The 15,610-nt window shown below is 45.7% G+C and overlaps 1 protein-coding gene across 2 annotated transcripts in view; it reads left to right on the top strand.

The window, feature by feature from the left end:
* Positions 1–15,610, top strand: part of LOC135542160 (oxysterol-binding protein 2-like) — a 74,581-nt gene that overhangs the window by 2,265 nt on the left and 56,706 nt on the right. For both annotated transcript variants that reach the window (XM_064968888.1, XM_064968878.1), the window contains exon 2: positions 10,254–10,462. In XM_064968888.1, coding sequence (XP_064824960.1) covers positions 10,254–10,462 — 209 coding nt within the window. The remainder of the gene's footprint in view (positions 1–10,253; positions 10,463–15,610) is intronic.

The following is a 15,610-nucleotide window of genomic DNA, read 5'->3' as shown; positions in this document are numbered from 1 at the left end:
TAGGAATAAATGATCATGTATTCAGTTTAATGTTGGGCTAGCAAAAGAATGAAATAATTATTTGGCCAGCTAGCTTGCTACTGTTAGCACAAATATAATTGGTTAGCAAGCTAGCTAGCTAGCTCACTAGTCTCCCTGTCACCACAGTTCCTCTCTGCCACCCAAATGATTTTGTTAGCTACGTATAATACACACCCACATGATTGCATTTTGAATTGAACAGAAATGCACTCCACTGTATGTGGTACCTGGGAGCAAACAAACATTGACCTGTAGAATGCAAGCATTCTCTCTCCACACAGTAAACAGGTGCCACCTGTCTGCTGCTTATACTAATAACACCTGTGGCTCAGGTGCTTCCTGAATCGGAATCACGTTTCCTCTGGGGGCTGGGCAGCCTTCTGAACAGGGGGACAGAGGGTAACAATGGAGGATGAGGGTGGGGGAGTTACATGTAACAACTGTTGTTCACCCAACCCAATTTTACTGTGCTTAATTATTTGGTTCATAACAGAACGTGGGAATATTCCTCTGAGGTCCATCCAGAAACATCAGAGTTTAAAAATGTGACATAATTTTGTTTTCTGTAGAAAGGGAGTGTAATTGACTCCTAAAACCAGCATTGGGTTTTTTATGCCTCTCAGTTTATGGCATTCATGCTAGCAGGGTTTTGTAAAGGGCAGAGACAGCTCATGTGCTATATACTGTGTGTGTGTGTGTGTGTGTGTGTGTGTGTGTGTGTGTGTGTGTGTGTGTATGTATGTGTCACTTCAACCTACAATTACTTAATGTCTCAAATGTTTGTTTTGACCTCACTGGAGGAAACAAATACCTCTCCCATCAGACCAAAATGTAGGCTAACTACCAGTAGTAGGCCCAGTGTCTGAAGGAGTCAGAGGTGATGGGGCCTGGTGGACACCGAACACATCTTATATCATTCTATAACATGCATGTGACCACACCTTCACACACAAAGAGCCCTGTTGTCCTTTTGCCAGTGATTGAGGGGTTAGTGGAAACTGAGACAAGGGAGCCAAAGTCCCACTCCTGTTTGTGCTGATGGTGAAAGGAAAGAACTCTGTCCCCTCAGTCTTCCCTCTATTAATAGTCATTATGTTGGAAGGTGACTGCTGTCTGATGTAACGGTAGCCTGTCGACATCTGAGCACAGAGGCAGTGGAGCGCACAGGTTCCCACAAAAGAAAGCCTGAGTAATGCCCCCCTCGTCTCCTCTCTGCCAGGCAGAGCTCCCTGTGTGTCTGGCTGGAGGCTTTGTTTGTGCCTGCCTGCATGTGTAGAAGCTGTCTGTCTGCCTGTCTGAATTTTAAAGGGATTCTAAATTAAAGCAGTAGCCCCTAACATGACAATTATGTGTCTTCTCCATATCTGGAGGTTCTTACCATACCTTTGATGTCTCCCACTCTGATGTACCACCATGATTTGCAAAGCATCATTGGCTCAGCAGCACTGAGGTGGAGGCATTGCATGCATCACTATGTCTAGGCTCACTCCCACTCCCTTCATCCCATCCCCCTTTCTCATTATTCTAGAGTCAAAGAGGGGAAGCAATGTTCTGTGTCAGTGCTCCAGTAGGTTGCAGCTGTGTCACCCTGTTTTAGAGAGATGTAACAGACATAATGCTCTATGTGGCTGCGGTCAATTTGTACCATTGAAACATGCAGTGTTCCATTCATGGATACTTCATCTGCTCTGAGCAGCAGTCAGTTCCTTTTTTCTTGTTTGTGTAATGTTTTCATGGTATTACTACGTCAGACATGCATACTGTGCAGGCCTATAAGTATGACTGTAGTATGACTATGCAGCATTGATTATATGACAAGTTGTAGATGAATGCACATTTAAGCCAGAATGACTCACTTCACAGGCATCACAACATGCACTGATCAGTTGTTGTAGCCTATGCAATCAATTTTGTTGCCCTTTTCAAAAGCAGGGATGACTAGTTATCCCTAAAGGGTGAGTCGATACCCACTTGACCAATGTCACTTGCTAATTTGACCCCAATGATGTTCAATGATCCCCGTTTCCCAGCCTAGTTGTGCCAAAGTCAGGGCTTGGTCGAAAAAAGCTGGTAGTGGCTGTGAAAGGCCAGTAGTGGACTATAATCTCTGGTCTGCAGCGTAGCTGACACATGACACACTCAGCATTTTGAGACAGTTAAAATGTAATGGGGGTTTATAGAGATGCAACGTTTCACTTGCTCCATTGACTCGTCTTTGGTCTGACACGGCATATCTGCTCAGGCTGCAGCCTCTCTTTTCCTCCACGTCAGCCTCCTTCCCCCACCATCTCCTGGTCTTCTACTCACCATGTGGGTAGTGTGAATCACTGAGGTAAACAAGCACCATTATCTCACGGCAATGTGTGACATGGCCTCTTCCCTCCTCTTCTCCACCTATTTCATTTTTCATTTCTTAATTGACTTTTCCTCCCGGCTTTAACACGCTCGGTCACAGCTTACTCACCTCGGAGAGGAAATCCGACTGAGTGATTTAGTAAAGATTACAGGACATTAGTCTGGAGCCCTGCTATCACTGCCTTCCTCAGACAGAGGCAGGTTCTGGGCTAGAGATGATGGAGAATGGGAAAGGAGGGAAGCTGTGATCTAACCACATTAATGTGCTCCTCCTTGGGCTCAGCACCAGGTCACTGAGTGTGTGTGTTTGTGTATGTGTGTGACAGAAAATGCACAATATAAAACACTTGGAGGTATTTAATATCCTCAGCTTCATTCTTTCAGCTGGTCATGTCATACTGGACATGCCTTGGTTTGCTTGTCTCATGTTTTCATTAGGCCTCCCTCCTTAGTCACTACATGTCCCTGAGTGTTTTCCTCCTATCTCTACTTGTATCATGTGCTGTGTTCCCTTTTAACCATGCTGTATATTTCTCACTAGCTTTACTCCTGTGTGTCTATCTGTCAAATATATCTCTTGTGTGTCTGTCAAATATATCTCTTGTGTGTCTATCTGTCAAATATATCTCTTGTGTGTCTATCTGTCAAATATATCTCTTGTGTGTCTGTCTCTATATTATATATCTCCTGTGTGTCTGTCTCTGTAAAATATATATCCTGTCTGTCTCTATATTATATATATATATCCTGTGTGTCTGTCTCTATATTATATATTTCCTGTGTGTCTGTCTCTATATTACAGTGGGGCAAAAAAGTATTTAGTCAGCCACCAATTGAAAAAGTTCTCCCACTTAAAAATATGAGAGAGGCCTGTAATTTTCATCATAGGTACACTTCAACTATGACAGACAAAATGAGAGAAAAAAATCCAGAAAATCACATTGTAGGATATTTAATGAATTTATTTGCAAATTATGGTGGAAAATAAGTATTTGGTCAATAACAAAAGTTGCTCAATACTTTGTTATAAACCCTTTGTTGGCAATGACAGAGGTCATATGTTTTCTGTAAGTCTTCACAAGGTTTTCACACACTGTTGCTGGTATTTTGGCCCATTCCTCCATGCAGATCTCCTCTAGAGCAGTGATGTTTTGGGGCTGTTGCTGGGCAACACAGACTTTCAACTCCCTCCAAAGATTTTCTATGGGGTTGAGATCTGGAGACTGGCTAGGCCACTCCAGGACCTTGAAATGCTCCTTACGAAGCCACTCCTTTGTTGCCCGGGCGGTGTGTTTTGGGATCATTGTCATGCTGAAAGACCCAGCCACGTTTCATCTTCAATGCCCTTGCTGATGGAAGGAGGTTTTCACTCAAAATCTCACGATACATGGCCCCATTCATTCTTTCCTTTACACGGATCAGTCGTCCTGGTCCCTTTGCAGAAAAACAGCCCCAAGGCATGATGTTTACACCCCCATGCTTCACAGTAGGTATGGTGTTCTTTGCATGCAACTCGTCGTGTTTGGAGGACAAAGAATGCTGAGTTGAGTTTTTACCAAAAAGTTATATTTTGGATTGATTTGACCATATGACATTCTCCCAATCTTCTTCTGGATCATCCAAATGCCCTCAAGCAAACGTCAGACGGGCCTGGACATGTACTGGCTTAAGCAGGGGGACACGTCTGGCACTGCAGGATTTGAGTCCCTGGCGGCGTAGTGTGTTACTGATGGTAGGCTTTGTTACTTTGGTCCCAGCTCTCTGCAGGTCATTCACTAGGTCCCCCCGTGCGGTTCTGGGATTTTTGCTCACCGTTCTTGTGAACATTTTGACCCCATGGGGTGAGATCTTGCGTGGAGCCCCAGATCGAGGGAGAATATCAGTGGTCTTGTATGTCTTCCATTTCCTAATAATTGCTGCCACAGTTGATTTCTTCAAACCAAGCTGCTTACCTATTGCAGAGTCAGTCTTCCCAGCCTGGTGCAGGTCTACAATTTTGTTTCTGGTGTCCTTTGACAGCTCTTTGGTCTTGGCCATAGTGGAGTTTGGAGTGTGACTGTTTGAGGTTGTGGCAGGTGTATTTTATACTGATAACAAGTTCAAACAGGTGCCATTAATACAGGTAACGAGTGGAGGACAGAGGAGCCTCTTAAGGAAGAAGTTACAGGTCTGTGAGAGCCAGAAATCTTGCTTGTTTGTAGGTGACCAAATACTTATTTTCCACCATAATTTGCAGATAAATAAATTAAAAATCCTACAATGTGATTTTCTTGATTTTGTTTTCTCATTTTGTCTGTCATAGTTGAAGTGTACCTATGATGAAAATTACAGGCCTCTCTCATCTTTTTAAGTGGGAGAACTTGCACAATTGGTGGCTGACTAAATACTTTTTTCCCCCACTGTCTATATATCCTGTGTGTCTGTCTCTATGTTATATATATCCTGTGTGTCTGCTAATGCCTGTGGCAGCCAGTCTCTCTAGTGTGTTGAGACACTGTTTTGTTTCATTACACGCCCCAGATCGGTGGATCTGTGTTTTGTCAGGATGTGTGGTGCTCAGGGGAATGACAGGTAAAATCCCCTTAATGCTTAACCAGCACAGCACTACACAACACAACATACAGCACCTGCTGGCCCTCGCACTCCCTCTCTGTCTCTCCTCTCTTTGTGTAATTCCATGGTAACGAAATAGCACCGACACTCAAAAACCATTGATTTCAACGTTTAACAATGCCTACTTTTAATAATTTATGCTGAACATTTTTCAAAAACACATTTACTGGAAATACTGTACAAATGCAAAGTTTGGTAACAGAATTTCAGTAAAATCTCCCACATTTCCAAAAACTCTGTTAAATATCAGCTTTGACATCTTTTTTGGTTATTGAACTACAGTAAGCGAAGTGGATTTACAACCGGTAACGGAATTGCGATGACGGAATTTCATCATTGTTCCCTTAGAAAATAAATGCATAATTGTGGATAAGTATGTCATTCTCTTCACAGTGATGTATCCTAAATAGGTACACAAAGGTATACATATGCAATATCCTCCTTTGCATGTTTGGTTATTATTCTACACACTGGTTATGATTTTAATGAGCTTTGCCCCCAATCCAACCAATCATAGACGTCTATGTTTCATAAGTTTGGACATCAAAGTACAGCACGGTAGAGCTCAGTAGAGTACAGTAGAGAACAACACCGCACAGTACAGTAGAGTTCAGTACAATACAGTACATTTGTGTACTCAACTCTAGTGTGCTCTGTTGTGTACTGTTCTGAACTCTACTCTACTGAACTATACTCTCATTTTCTTTACTGAACTCTGCTCTATTGTACAGTACTGCAGGGGTCTGCGTTTTTCACATAAGAAATATCTCAGTGACTTTCAATGTGGCACTGTCATAGGATGCCACCTTTCCAACAAGTCAGTTCGCCAAATGTCTGCCCTGCTAGAGCTGCCCCGGTCAACTGTAAGTGTTGTTATTGTGACTTGGAAACGTCTAGGAGCAAAAACAACTTAGCAGCGAAGTGATAGACCACACAAGCTCACAGAACGGAGCCGCCGAGCGCTGAAGCGCGGAGTACTGTCAGCACAACTGTTCGTCGGGAGCTTCATGAAATGGTTTTCCATGGTCGAGCAGCCGCACAAGTCTAAGATCACCATGTGCAATGCCAAGCGTTGGCTGGAGTGGTGTAAAGCTCACCGCTATTGGACTCTGGAGCAGTGGAAATGCCTTCCCTGGAGTGATGAATCACGCTTCACCATTTCACTAGTATGACGGACAAATCTGGGTTTGGTGGATGCCAGGAGAACACTACCTGACCGAATGCATGTAGCACGAGCTGTAAAGTTTGGTGGAGGAGGAATAGTAGTCTGGGGCTGTTTTTCATGGTTCAGGCTAGGCCCATTAGTTCCAGTGAAGGAAATCTTAACACTACAGCATACAATGACATTCTAGACAATTCTGTGCTTCAAATTTTGTAGCAACAGTTTGGGGAAGGCCTTTTTCTGTTTTAGCCTGACATTGCCTCCATGCACAAAGTGAGGCCCATACAAAAATGGTTTGTCGAGATCGGTGTGGAAGAACTTGACTGCCCTGCACAGAGCCCTGACCTCAACCCCATTGAACACCTTAGGGATGAATTTGAACGCCAACTGCGAGCCAAGCCTAATCGCCAAACATCGGTGCCCGACCTCACTAATGTTCTTGTGGCTGAATGGAATCAAGACCCCACAGCAATGTTCCAACATCTAGTGGAAAGCCTTCCCAGAAGAGTGGAGACTGTTATAGCAGCAAAAGGGGGACCAACTCCATATTAATGCCCATGGAATGAGATGTTTGATGAGCAGTTGTCCACATACTTTTGGTCATGTTGTGTATGATGGCCATGCATCAAATTTGCAAAAAATACCTTGTTTTTTTGTTGTAAGCTAACTTGCTGCCAGCCAAATAGCTAAATGTAAGTGTTAGTTGTCATGGGTCTTTATATGAACATTATTGTGTTTTGAATGATGTATTTCTAATAACTTTTCAGGCTTTTTCTGGTATGTGTTTTCTAAGACCCCTTTTCCATCTGTTTGATCAGAAATCAAAGCACTTGCTTATTCCACATTTTTAGGCTGGAAATTTGTTTTTTATATGCCTTAATCTAAAAAAATATAGACTCTTAGCTTTCATTTGACACCAGATTTGACATGTTCCTATGGATTTCAAATGTTGGTGCTCATGGGTCCTTTTACATGGAAATGACCGTTCTCTCTCTTACTCTCTTGCTCCCCCATCTCTTTCTGACCTGATCTCTCTCTCTCTCTCTCTCAGTTTCTGCTGTGCCTTGACTCTGTAATTCCTGGGCCGTTGCATGGCCTTGCCTCCCCACAGGGCAGAGAGATCAGCATGGATCCTGACTTGCTCATCAGCAGACTCACAGTGGTGTGACCCAGTTATAGCTGGAGCTCTGGGCCGCTGGTGCTCGCTGTAGGCTGGGCTGTTGACAAACACTTCTCTTCCTGTGGCTTTGCATGACTGTGTCCCTATCCAGCCTAAAATGGAGCCAGGGAAAAGTTTCCCTAAAGTGCTTGTTTAGGATGAGCTTTACCTTTAAATCTCGGAACCCAGAATTAAATCCTGCGTGTACGCTGGCCGTACTCATGGCTGGGGTAAACATTCATGAGAGAATAGCTTTACGTAGGCCAAAGTTGAACCAGTTGGAGCAGTGATACTGAACTGATCCTGAGGCAGAGCCTAGAGACAGTAACTCTAAACTTTCATCAGAGCCCAAAAGTGAGTCTTCGGTCATTTCAGGACAGAAGCCCTGAACATGACTGTGTTCAGTTAAGGCCTGCCTGTGTGTGTGTGTGTGTGTGTGTGTGTGTGTTTGTTGGTGCAATTGGCAGAATACTGCTGTGAGAGCCTGTTCTGGCAGTGAGAGCCAGGGGTCAATGAGGATGGATGTTGGGGACACATTTCGGTTCACACACACCACAGGGTGTGGGTTGTCTTAATCCCTCAGAAGCTGCTTGAGTTGAGCTGTTCTCACCATTACAGGAGGTCAGTGATCTGACATATCACCAGGGAACTGCAACTGATACTAAGTAACTTATGTCTGGGACTTGGACAACGGTGTACAAACAGCCTACACACAGCCCATCCCTTCCGTGGGGAAATGTCTGTTATGCTCTGAGTGTGTTCACATTCAAACGCGCCTTATTCGGTTTCTGAGGATAAAGGCCGTGAGCTGTCACTGATCTGCTGCTCTGCTCACCAGCTTGTCTGCCCTCAGTGAGGGGTTAGACAAACACCCTGGTCCATCACACCACCTAATAAATACTAAGAAGACTGAATTGTCCCAAGACAACTATTTGTTTGATCAATCATATGACTCTTCTTCTGAGGATTTAAAAGATTTCATTCACCTCTGTCTGTTCTCTGATGATAGGCCAGCAGCTACAGTTTGCTCATACCAATGACGATTATTGTAAATGTGGAAACGAATTGGTCCAAGCAAGGCAATTCTCTCCCCCTTTCTCTCGCTCTCTCTTTCTCACTGTCGTCTCTCTCTCTCTCTCTCACACCCTTTTTCTCTCTGTCCTTTGTCCTCAGTGTTATTCATTGTTTGGTTTTGTTCATTTATGGGGGCTTGGAGTCACACAATGGCCTCGTTATCCAACATTCTGTGGCCCAATCAAAGTGCAACACTAGTTCCTCTGCCCAGGACACACAGTCACTCCCTCAGCACAGCCACCAGAACATGTTGAGTGATTGATGATACTGTTCTCTAGTTTGTGTATGTTTGAACGTGTACACATACACCGTGCTGGCTGTATGTGTAAATATGTGCAGTGTGCACATGCTGGGGACAGAAAACACTGTTACACAGAAGGCTAAAATGGGCTGGAGACAGTAAGCCAAGGAAGGCTCTTGACTGTTTCATGCCTTTCAAAGCCACTATCTTTTAACTTCACACTGCATGTGTTCCTATTTCTTTCTCTATCCCTCCGCCTCCTCACTGCCCTGCTTGATATCCTCCTCCTGCCTGTACCTGTACCTGTACCTGAGCCTGGCCACATCGCCACATATCTTAATAATGAGGTGTTTTGTCATGTTTACCAAGCCACAAGTATGAAGCGACTGCATACAGAAAGGACATTTGCACTTCAGTGTCTAGAGCGTCTGCTAAATGACTTAAATGTAAATGTAGTCAGACATACAGTAGGCTAATGGTAGATACAACGCATTGGGATTTGACTACAAGCCTTTCTCTCTGTTTCTGTTTTTGTCCCCGTTTCTGTCCCTGTGTTTCCATATCTGTTTCTGTTTTTGTCCCCGTCTCTGTCCCTGTGTTTCCATATCTGTTTCTGTTTTTGTCTCTGTCCCTGTGTTTCCATATCTGTTTTTGTCTCTGTCCATGTGTTTCCATATCTGTTTCTGTTTTTGTCTCTGTCCATGTGTTTCCATATCTGTTTCTGTTTTTGTCTCTGTCCATGTGTTTCCATATCTGTTTCTGTTTTTGTCTCTGTCCCTGTGTTTCCATATCTGTTTCTGTTTTTGTCTCTGTCCCTGTGTTTCCATATCTGTTTCTGTTTTTGTCTCTGTCCCTGTGTTTCCATATCTGTTTCTGTTTATGTCCCCGTCTCTGTCCCTGTGTTTCCATATCTGTTTCTGTTTATGTCCCTGTCTCTGTCCCTGTGTTTCCATATCTGTTTCTGTTTTTGTCCCCGTCTCTGTCCCTGTGTTTGCATATCTGTTTTTGTCCACGTCTCTGTCCCTGTGTTTCCATATCTATTTCTGTGATTTGTTCTGTGATTTGGTGTATCTGTGTCTCGTCTCTGTCTGTCCCTGTGTCTTTTCCTGGTCTCTGTCTGTCTCTGTGTCTTGGCCCTGTGTCTGTCTGTCTGTCTGTCTGTCTGTCTGTCTGTCTGCGTCTTGGCCCTGTCTCTGTCTGTCTCTGTGTCTTGGCCCCATCTCTCTCTATCTGTCTCGTGTCTTGTCTCTGTCTGTCTCTGTGTCTTGTCTCTGTGTCTTGTCCCCGTCTCTCTCTCCCTGTCTGTCTCTCTTGTCCCCGTCTCTCTCTCTCTCTGTCTGTCTGTCTTGTGTCCCGTCTCTCTCTCTCTCTGTCTCTCTCTGTCTTGTCCCCGTCTGTCTGTCTCTGTCTTGTCCCCGTCTGTCTGTATCTGTCTTGTCCCCGTCTGTCTGTCTCTGTCTTGTCTCTGTCTTGTCCCCGTCTGTCTGTCTCTGTCTTGTCCCTCTCTCTGTCTGTCTCTGTCTTGTCCCCGTCTCTCTCTCTGTCTGTCTCTGTCTTGTCCCCGTCTCTCTCTCTGTCTCTGTCTTGTCCCCGTCTCTCTCTCTGTCTGTCTGGGTGTCCCCCTGCAGGACTCAGGCAGAGATGGCCCATACATGTCGTGGCACTATCAACCTGGCCACAGCCCATATCGACACGGAGGACGCCTGTAACATTGTCCTGAGCAGCGGCGGTCGCACCTACCACCTGAAGGCCAGCACTGAGGTGGAGCGCCAGAGATGGGTCACAGCGCTGGAGCTGGCCAAGGCTAAAGCCATCCGCATGATGAATGACCAGTCTGGTAAGAAGACATGTTTAATAATGTTACGCTGATTTAATATAAAGGGACTTCCCGCTGTGAGTCCTGTATTTGGATTTCATTATTTAGACCATCATTGTGAAAGAGAGTTTACTTTCAATTTGTTTAACCTTTATTTAACTAGGCAAGTCAGTTAAGAACAAATTCTTATTTACAATGACAGCCTACCCTGGCCAAACCCTCCCCTAGCAACTCTGGGCCCATTGTGAGCTGCCCTAAGGGAATCACAGCCGGTTGTGATACAACCTGGGATCAAACCAGGGTCTGTAGTGACACCTCTAGCACTGCAATGCAGTGCCTTAGACCGCTTCGCCACTCGGGAGTCCTATCAGGCTAAATAAAGGTGGAGTAGATAGATTACTTTGCAGAGGAATGGGAGAAGGAGGTTATATCATTGGGTTCCCGTATTGTGTGTGTTGTTGACAGGTATGTTAGTTTAGTTTAACTAATTTGCAGTAGGTTAAAGGTATGTCACTCACTTTATGGTCCAGCATGTTCAGAATGTCACTCTGTCCAGACAGACGGGCTATGCTCTGGTCTCCAGTGTCCACTGGTTTTTGTGCTGGACGTTTTGGTCAACAATCTTTACTAGAAAACTCTTTGGGGCTCCATTGTGGCCAGATGGGGGCAGTGTGGTCCTCTCTCTCAATAAGGAGGTTGGAACGTGGAAGACAGACTCCTACTGTATGCTGCTACCGTTACCGTGAGAACCAGCCGCTCATTCAGTCTCTTGACAACAGAACTCTCTCCTTTCCAAAAGGACTCATTCTTGTTGCTTGTGATTGGTGTCTGTGGTCAAAAGGCTGTGGGAAAAGCCTGGGAGGGCCTTTCTTCTTCACGTTTAAACATGACTGGCAGTAGCCCAACCCCTGCCTGCTCTAGTCTAGTCTACTAACTACAGTACACAGTGTCCCTAGAAAGACAGGCTATATATTCCCCTGACCTCCATTTTAAAGTCAGCTCTCTAATTTTAGAGTGATTGCGTGAAACTGGGAGGGAGGAAGGGAGAGAGAGAGAGAGAGAGAGAGAGAGAGAGAGAGAGAATACAACTTAGACAGGCACAGTTTTAATTGTGTGTTTTGTGTATTTACAACATTAGGCTCTAATCTGTGTGTTTGTGTAGCCAGCCCTGTGTGTTTGTGTAGCCAGCCCGGTGTGTTTGTGTAGCCAGCCCGGTGTGTTTGTGTAGCCAGCCCTGTGTGTTTGTGTAGCCTGCCCTGCGTGTTTGTGTAGCCTGCCCTGCGTGTTTGTGTAGCCAGCCCGGTGTGTTTGTGTAGCCAGCCCGGTGTGTTTGTGTAGCCTGCCCTGCGTGTTTGTGTAGCCAGCCCTGTGTGTTTGTCTCTGAGTGTGTCTAGTGCATAGTGTGGTTGTTAGGTCCCCTCAGTCTCAGGTGTGGTAATGGGTCTGTCTGTCTCTGTCTCTGTCTCTGTCTGAGCCCAGGGTGGGTGGTGAGTACTAGACACCAACACATCGCTCCCCTGTAGACTCATTAACCAGGCAGGAGAGGAGAGCCAGTGAAACTCGGCGTTCGCGTGACACACACACACTTAGGAGAACCCTTTTTGGTTCCAGGTAGAATCCTTTTTGGTTCCAGGTTGAACCCTTTTGGGCTCCATGTAGAACCATCTGTAGCCAGCCCTGTGGGTTCTACAGGGTTCTACCTGCAACCAAAAAGGGTTATTCAGAGGGTTCTCCTATGGGAAAGCCAGAGAACCCTTTAAGGTTCTAGATATCACTTTTTTTCTTATAGTGCACAAACATACACACATAGATAGACTCACACACAGATATAAAATCAGTGGTCAGTTTATTAGGTACACCCATTTAGTACTGGGCCGGACCCCCCCTTTGCCTCCAGAACAGCCTGAACTCTTCGGGGCATAGAAACGTTGGTATCAAGGGACCTAAGGTGTGCCAGTAAGAGATTCCTCATGCCATTACACCACCACCACCAGCCTGTACCATTGACACCAGGAAGGATGGACTCATGCTGCTTACGCCAAATCCTGACTCTGCCATCAGCATGACTCAACAGGACCCGGGATTCGTTGGACGAGGCAATATTTTTTCACTCCTCAATATTGTCCAGTGTTGGTGATTGTGTTCCCACTGGATCAGCTTCTTCTTGTTTTTAGCTGATAGTGGTGGAACCCAGGTCGTCTGCTGCAGTAGCCCATCCGTGACCAGGACTGACGAGTTGTGCGCTCCGAGATGCCGTTCTGCACACCACTGTTGAACTGCACCGGTACTTGCCTGTTTGTGGCCCACCTGTTAGCTTGCACAATTCTTGCCATTCTCCTTCGCCCTCTCATAAACGAGCGGTTTTCACCCACAGAACTGCCACTGACCGGATGGTTTTTATTTGTAGCACCATTCTCTGTAAATCCTAGACACTGTTCAAGTTCAGTCAGGAAGGCTGGTCTGATTGGATTGTCACTTTTAAGTCATTTTTTTTACATTTAGATATTTATAGCTACTTTTTAAGTAAATGCCTGCAGTCAACCTGTGCAATACGTTAGGAGATAAAGAAGATTGCCTTCTTCATTTCCCCTGTCAAATAATGTTTCATTATGAAGATTACCTCTGTTCCCCCAGTCACTTGGTGTTTGTTTACAAGCACATAAAGTTGAGAGACCTGAGTCTTGAAAGTCACTCACTGTTGTGCAGCACGCGCCAGGCAATCTAGTTACAGATTGGAATTCACAACTAAATGTTTGCCAGCTAGATAGCTTATAACTATTAACTGTTTAAAATGTGCTAAATGCTCTGCAGTAGTGCATTGGTTTGCTAATTTAGTAGCTCGTTAGCTATCTAGCTAAATGGTTAGCTTCTTCCAAAATCAAGTTTAGCTTGGTAAACGCAGAGAATCCCTTCCTGGATCAAGAGCCTTGCTCTCTAATATCATTGCATGTGCAGCAAACTGAGTAGCATTTTTTAGTTACTTGTGTAACTTTATGAGCTGGGATATCTATCATGCAAATATATTAGATCAGAGACTGTGTCAAATGTTCGCAACGTGCTCATTAGCATTTAGTTAGCATTCTCTATGGGGTTTCACATGTACTTGTTAGCATGATGATCCTTCAGATTACAAAGGCTCAATGGGGTTTGAAAATAGCGCCTCTTGTGTTCAGTGCCGGTATTACTGAATATCCTGGTATGGCACAAGGTCGGTTTGACAATCTGGATACCGCCCAAGCCTAGTAGTGTTTATAGTGTTACCTCATTAGCACAGCAGGTATCCATGGTAGTGGTTCTAATGTTACCTCATCAGCATAGCAGGTATTTATATGGAAGTGTCATAATGTTAAATCATCAGCGTAGCATCAAGTCTCTCCTCCTCCTGTACTATTAACAAGCATGCGGAATGTCAATCACCTATTAACTTCAGCCTATGAGCATTGCACACTAAGGAAATTCCACCACGCTTGTTGATTAACCTAAGGGCTCACTCGTGCAATAAACACTTCCCTTTCTTTCAACCAATGGGCATGAATCTAGGAGAGTATTTATATGTCAACTCAAACCTTGTGTCTCCCACTTGCTGTTTTGTAGCAACAGTCTTCCACTGACCTTCCACCTCCCCACCAACTGAAGGCCCGTCATTGGATCCTCGTTCTCCCAGCGGGAGGGTTTCGATGCCAGCTGCCTAGCACAGGGTAACCTGTCATCAGCATCTGGTTCTGAGGAGCAATCCTTGGAGACAAGGCCTACCCCAAACTATTCAATAATATTCCAGATTATATTCTGTCTCTGTGGTCATTCATTAAGCCTGTCGCACTGCTTTGCTTTATCTTGGTCAGGTCGCACTTGTAAATGAGAACTTGTTCTCAAATGGCCTACCTGGTTAAAGGTGAAATACATTTTAAAAAGTACTTGATTGAAATATAGAGACACAGAGACAATGGAGTTGGCTAGATTTATGTTGATCCACCCGACCCTGGGGTAGATTGATACAGAGGGAGGCGAGATGGGGATGTGGATCAGTTTGTGTTGAGCTTTTATAATGTCCTTGAGACAGCCTTTCCTTTTAGAAGAGCAGTGTGCTAGACAGAGGGCCAATGCCGGTACTGAGGAGAAGGCCAATGCCAGTACCAATGCCGGTACTGAGGAGAGGGCCAATGCCAGTACTGAGGAGAGGGCCAATGCCAGTACTGAGGAGAGGGCCAATGCCAGTACTGAGGAGAGGGCCAATGCCAGTACCAATGCCAGTACTGAGGAGAGGGCCAATGCCAGTACCAATGCCAGTACTGAGGAGAGGGCCAATGCCAGTACCAATGTCAGTACTGAGGAGAGGGCCAATGCCAGTACCAATGCCAGTACTGAGGAGAGGGCCAATGCCAGTACCAATGCCAGTACTGAGGAGAGGGCCAATGCCAGTACTGAGGAGAGGGCCAATGCCGGTACTGAGGAGAGGGCCAATGCCGGTACTGAGGAGAGGGCCAATGCCGGTACTGAGGAGAGGGCCAATGCCGGTACTGAGGAGAGGGCCAATGCCGGTACTGAGGAGAGGGCCAATGCCAGTACCAATGCCAGTACTGAGGAGAGGGCCAATGTCAGTACTGAGGAGAGGGCCAATGCCAGTACTGAGGAGAGGGCCAATGCCAGTACTGAGGAGAGGGCCAATGCCAGTACTGAGGAGAGGGCCAATGCCAGTACTGAGGAGAGGGCCAATGCCAGTACCAATGCCAGTACTGAGGAGAGGGCCAATGCCAGTACTGAGGAGAGGGCCAATGCCAGTACTGAGGAGAGGGCCAATGCCAGTACTGAGGAGAGGGCCAATGCCAGTATGCCAATCAGTACTGAGGAGGGCCAATGCCAGTACAATGAGTACTGAGGAGAGGGCCAATGCCAGTACCAATGTCAGGAGAGGGCCAATGCCAGTACCAATGCCAGTACTGAGGAGAGGGCCAATGCCAGTACTGAGGAGAGGGCCAATGCCAGTGCCAATGCCAGTACCAATGCCAGTACTGAGGAGAGGGCCAATGCCAGTACTGAGGAGAGGGCCAATGCCAGTACTGAGGAGAGGGCCAATGCCAGTACTGAGGAGAGGGCCAATGCCAGTACTGAGGAGAGGGCCAATGCCAGTACTGAGGAGAGGGCCAATGCCAGTACTGAGGAGAGGGCCAA

The sequence above is a fragment of the Oncorhynchus masou genome, chromosome 1, assembly GCF_036934945.1.
Source record: "Oncorhynchus masou masou isolate Uvic2021 chromosome 1, UVic_Omas_1.1, whole genome shotgun sequence".
In the NCBI taxonomy this organism is placed as follows: domain Eukaryota; kingdom Metazoa; phylum Chordata; class Actinopteri; order Salmoniformes; family Salmonidae; genus Oncorhynchus; species Oncorhynchus masou.
This window is presented reverse-complemented; position numbering and strand designations above follow the sequence as displayed.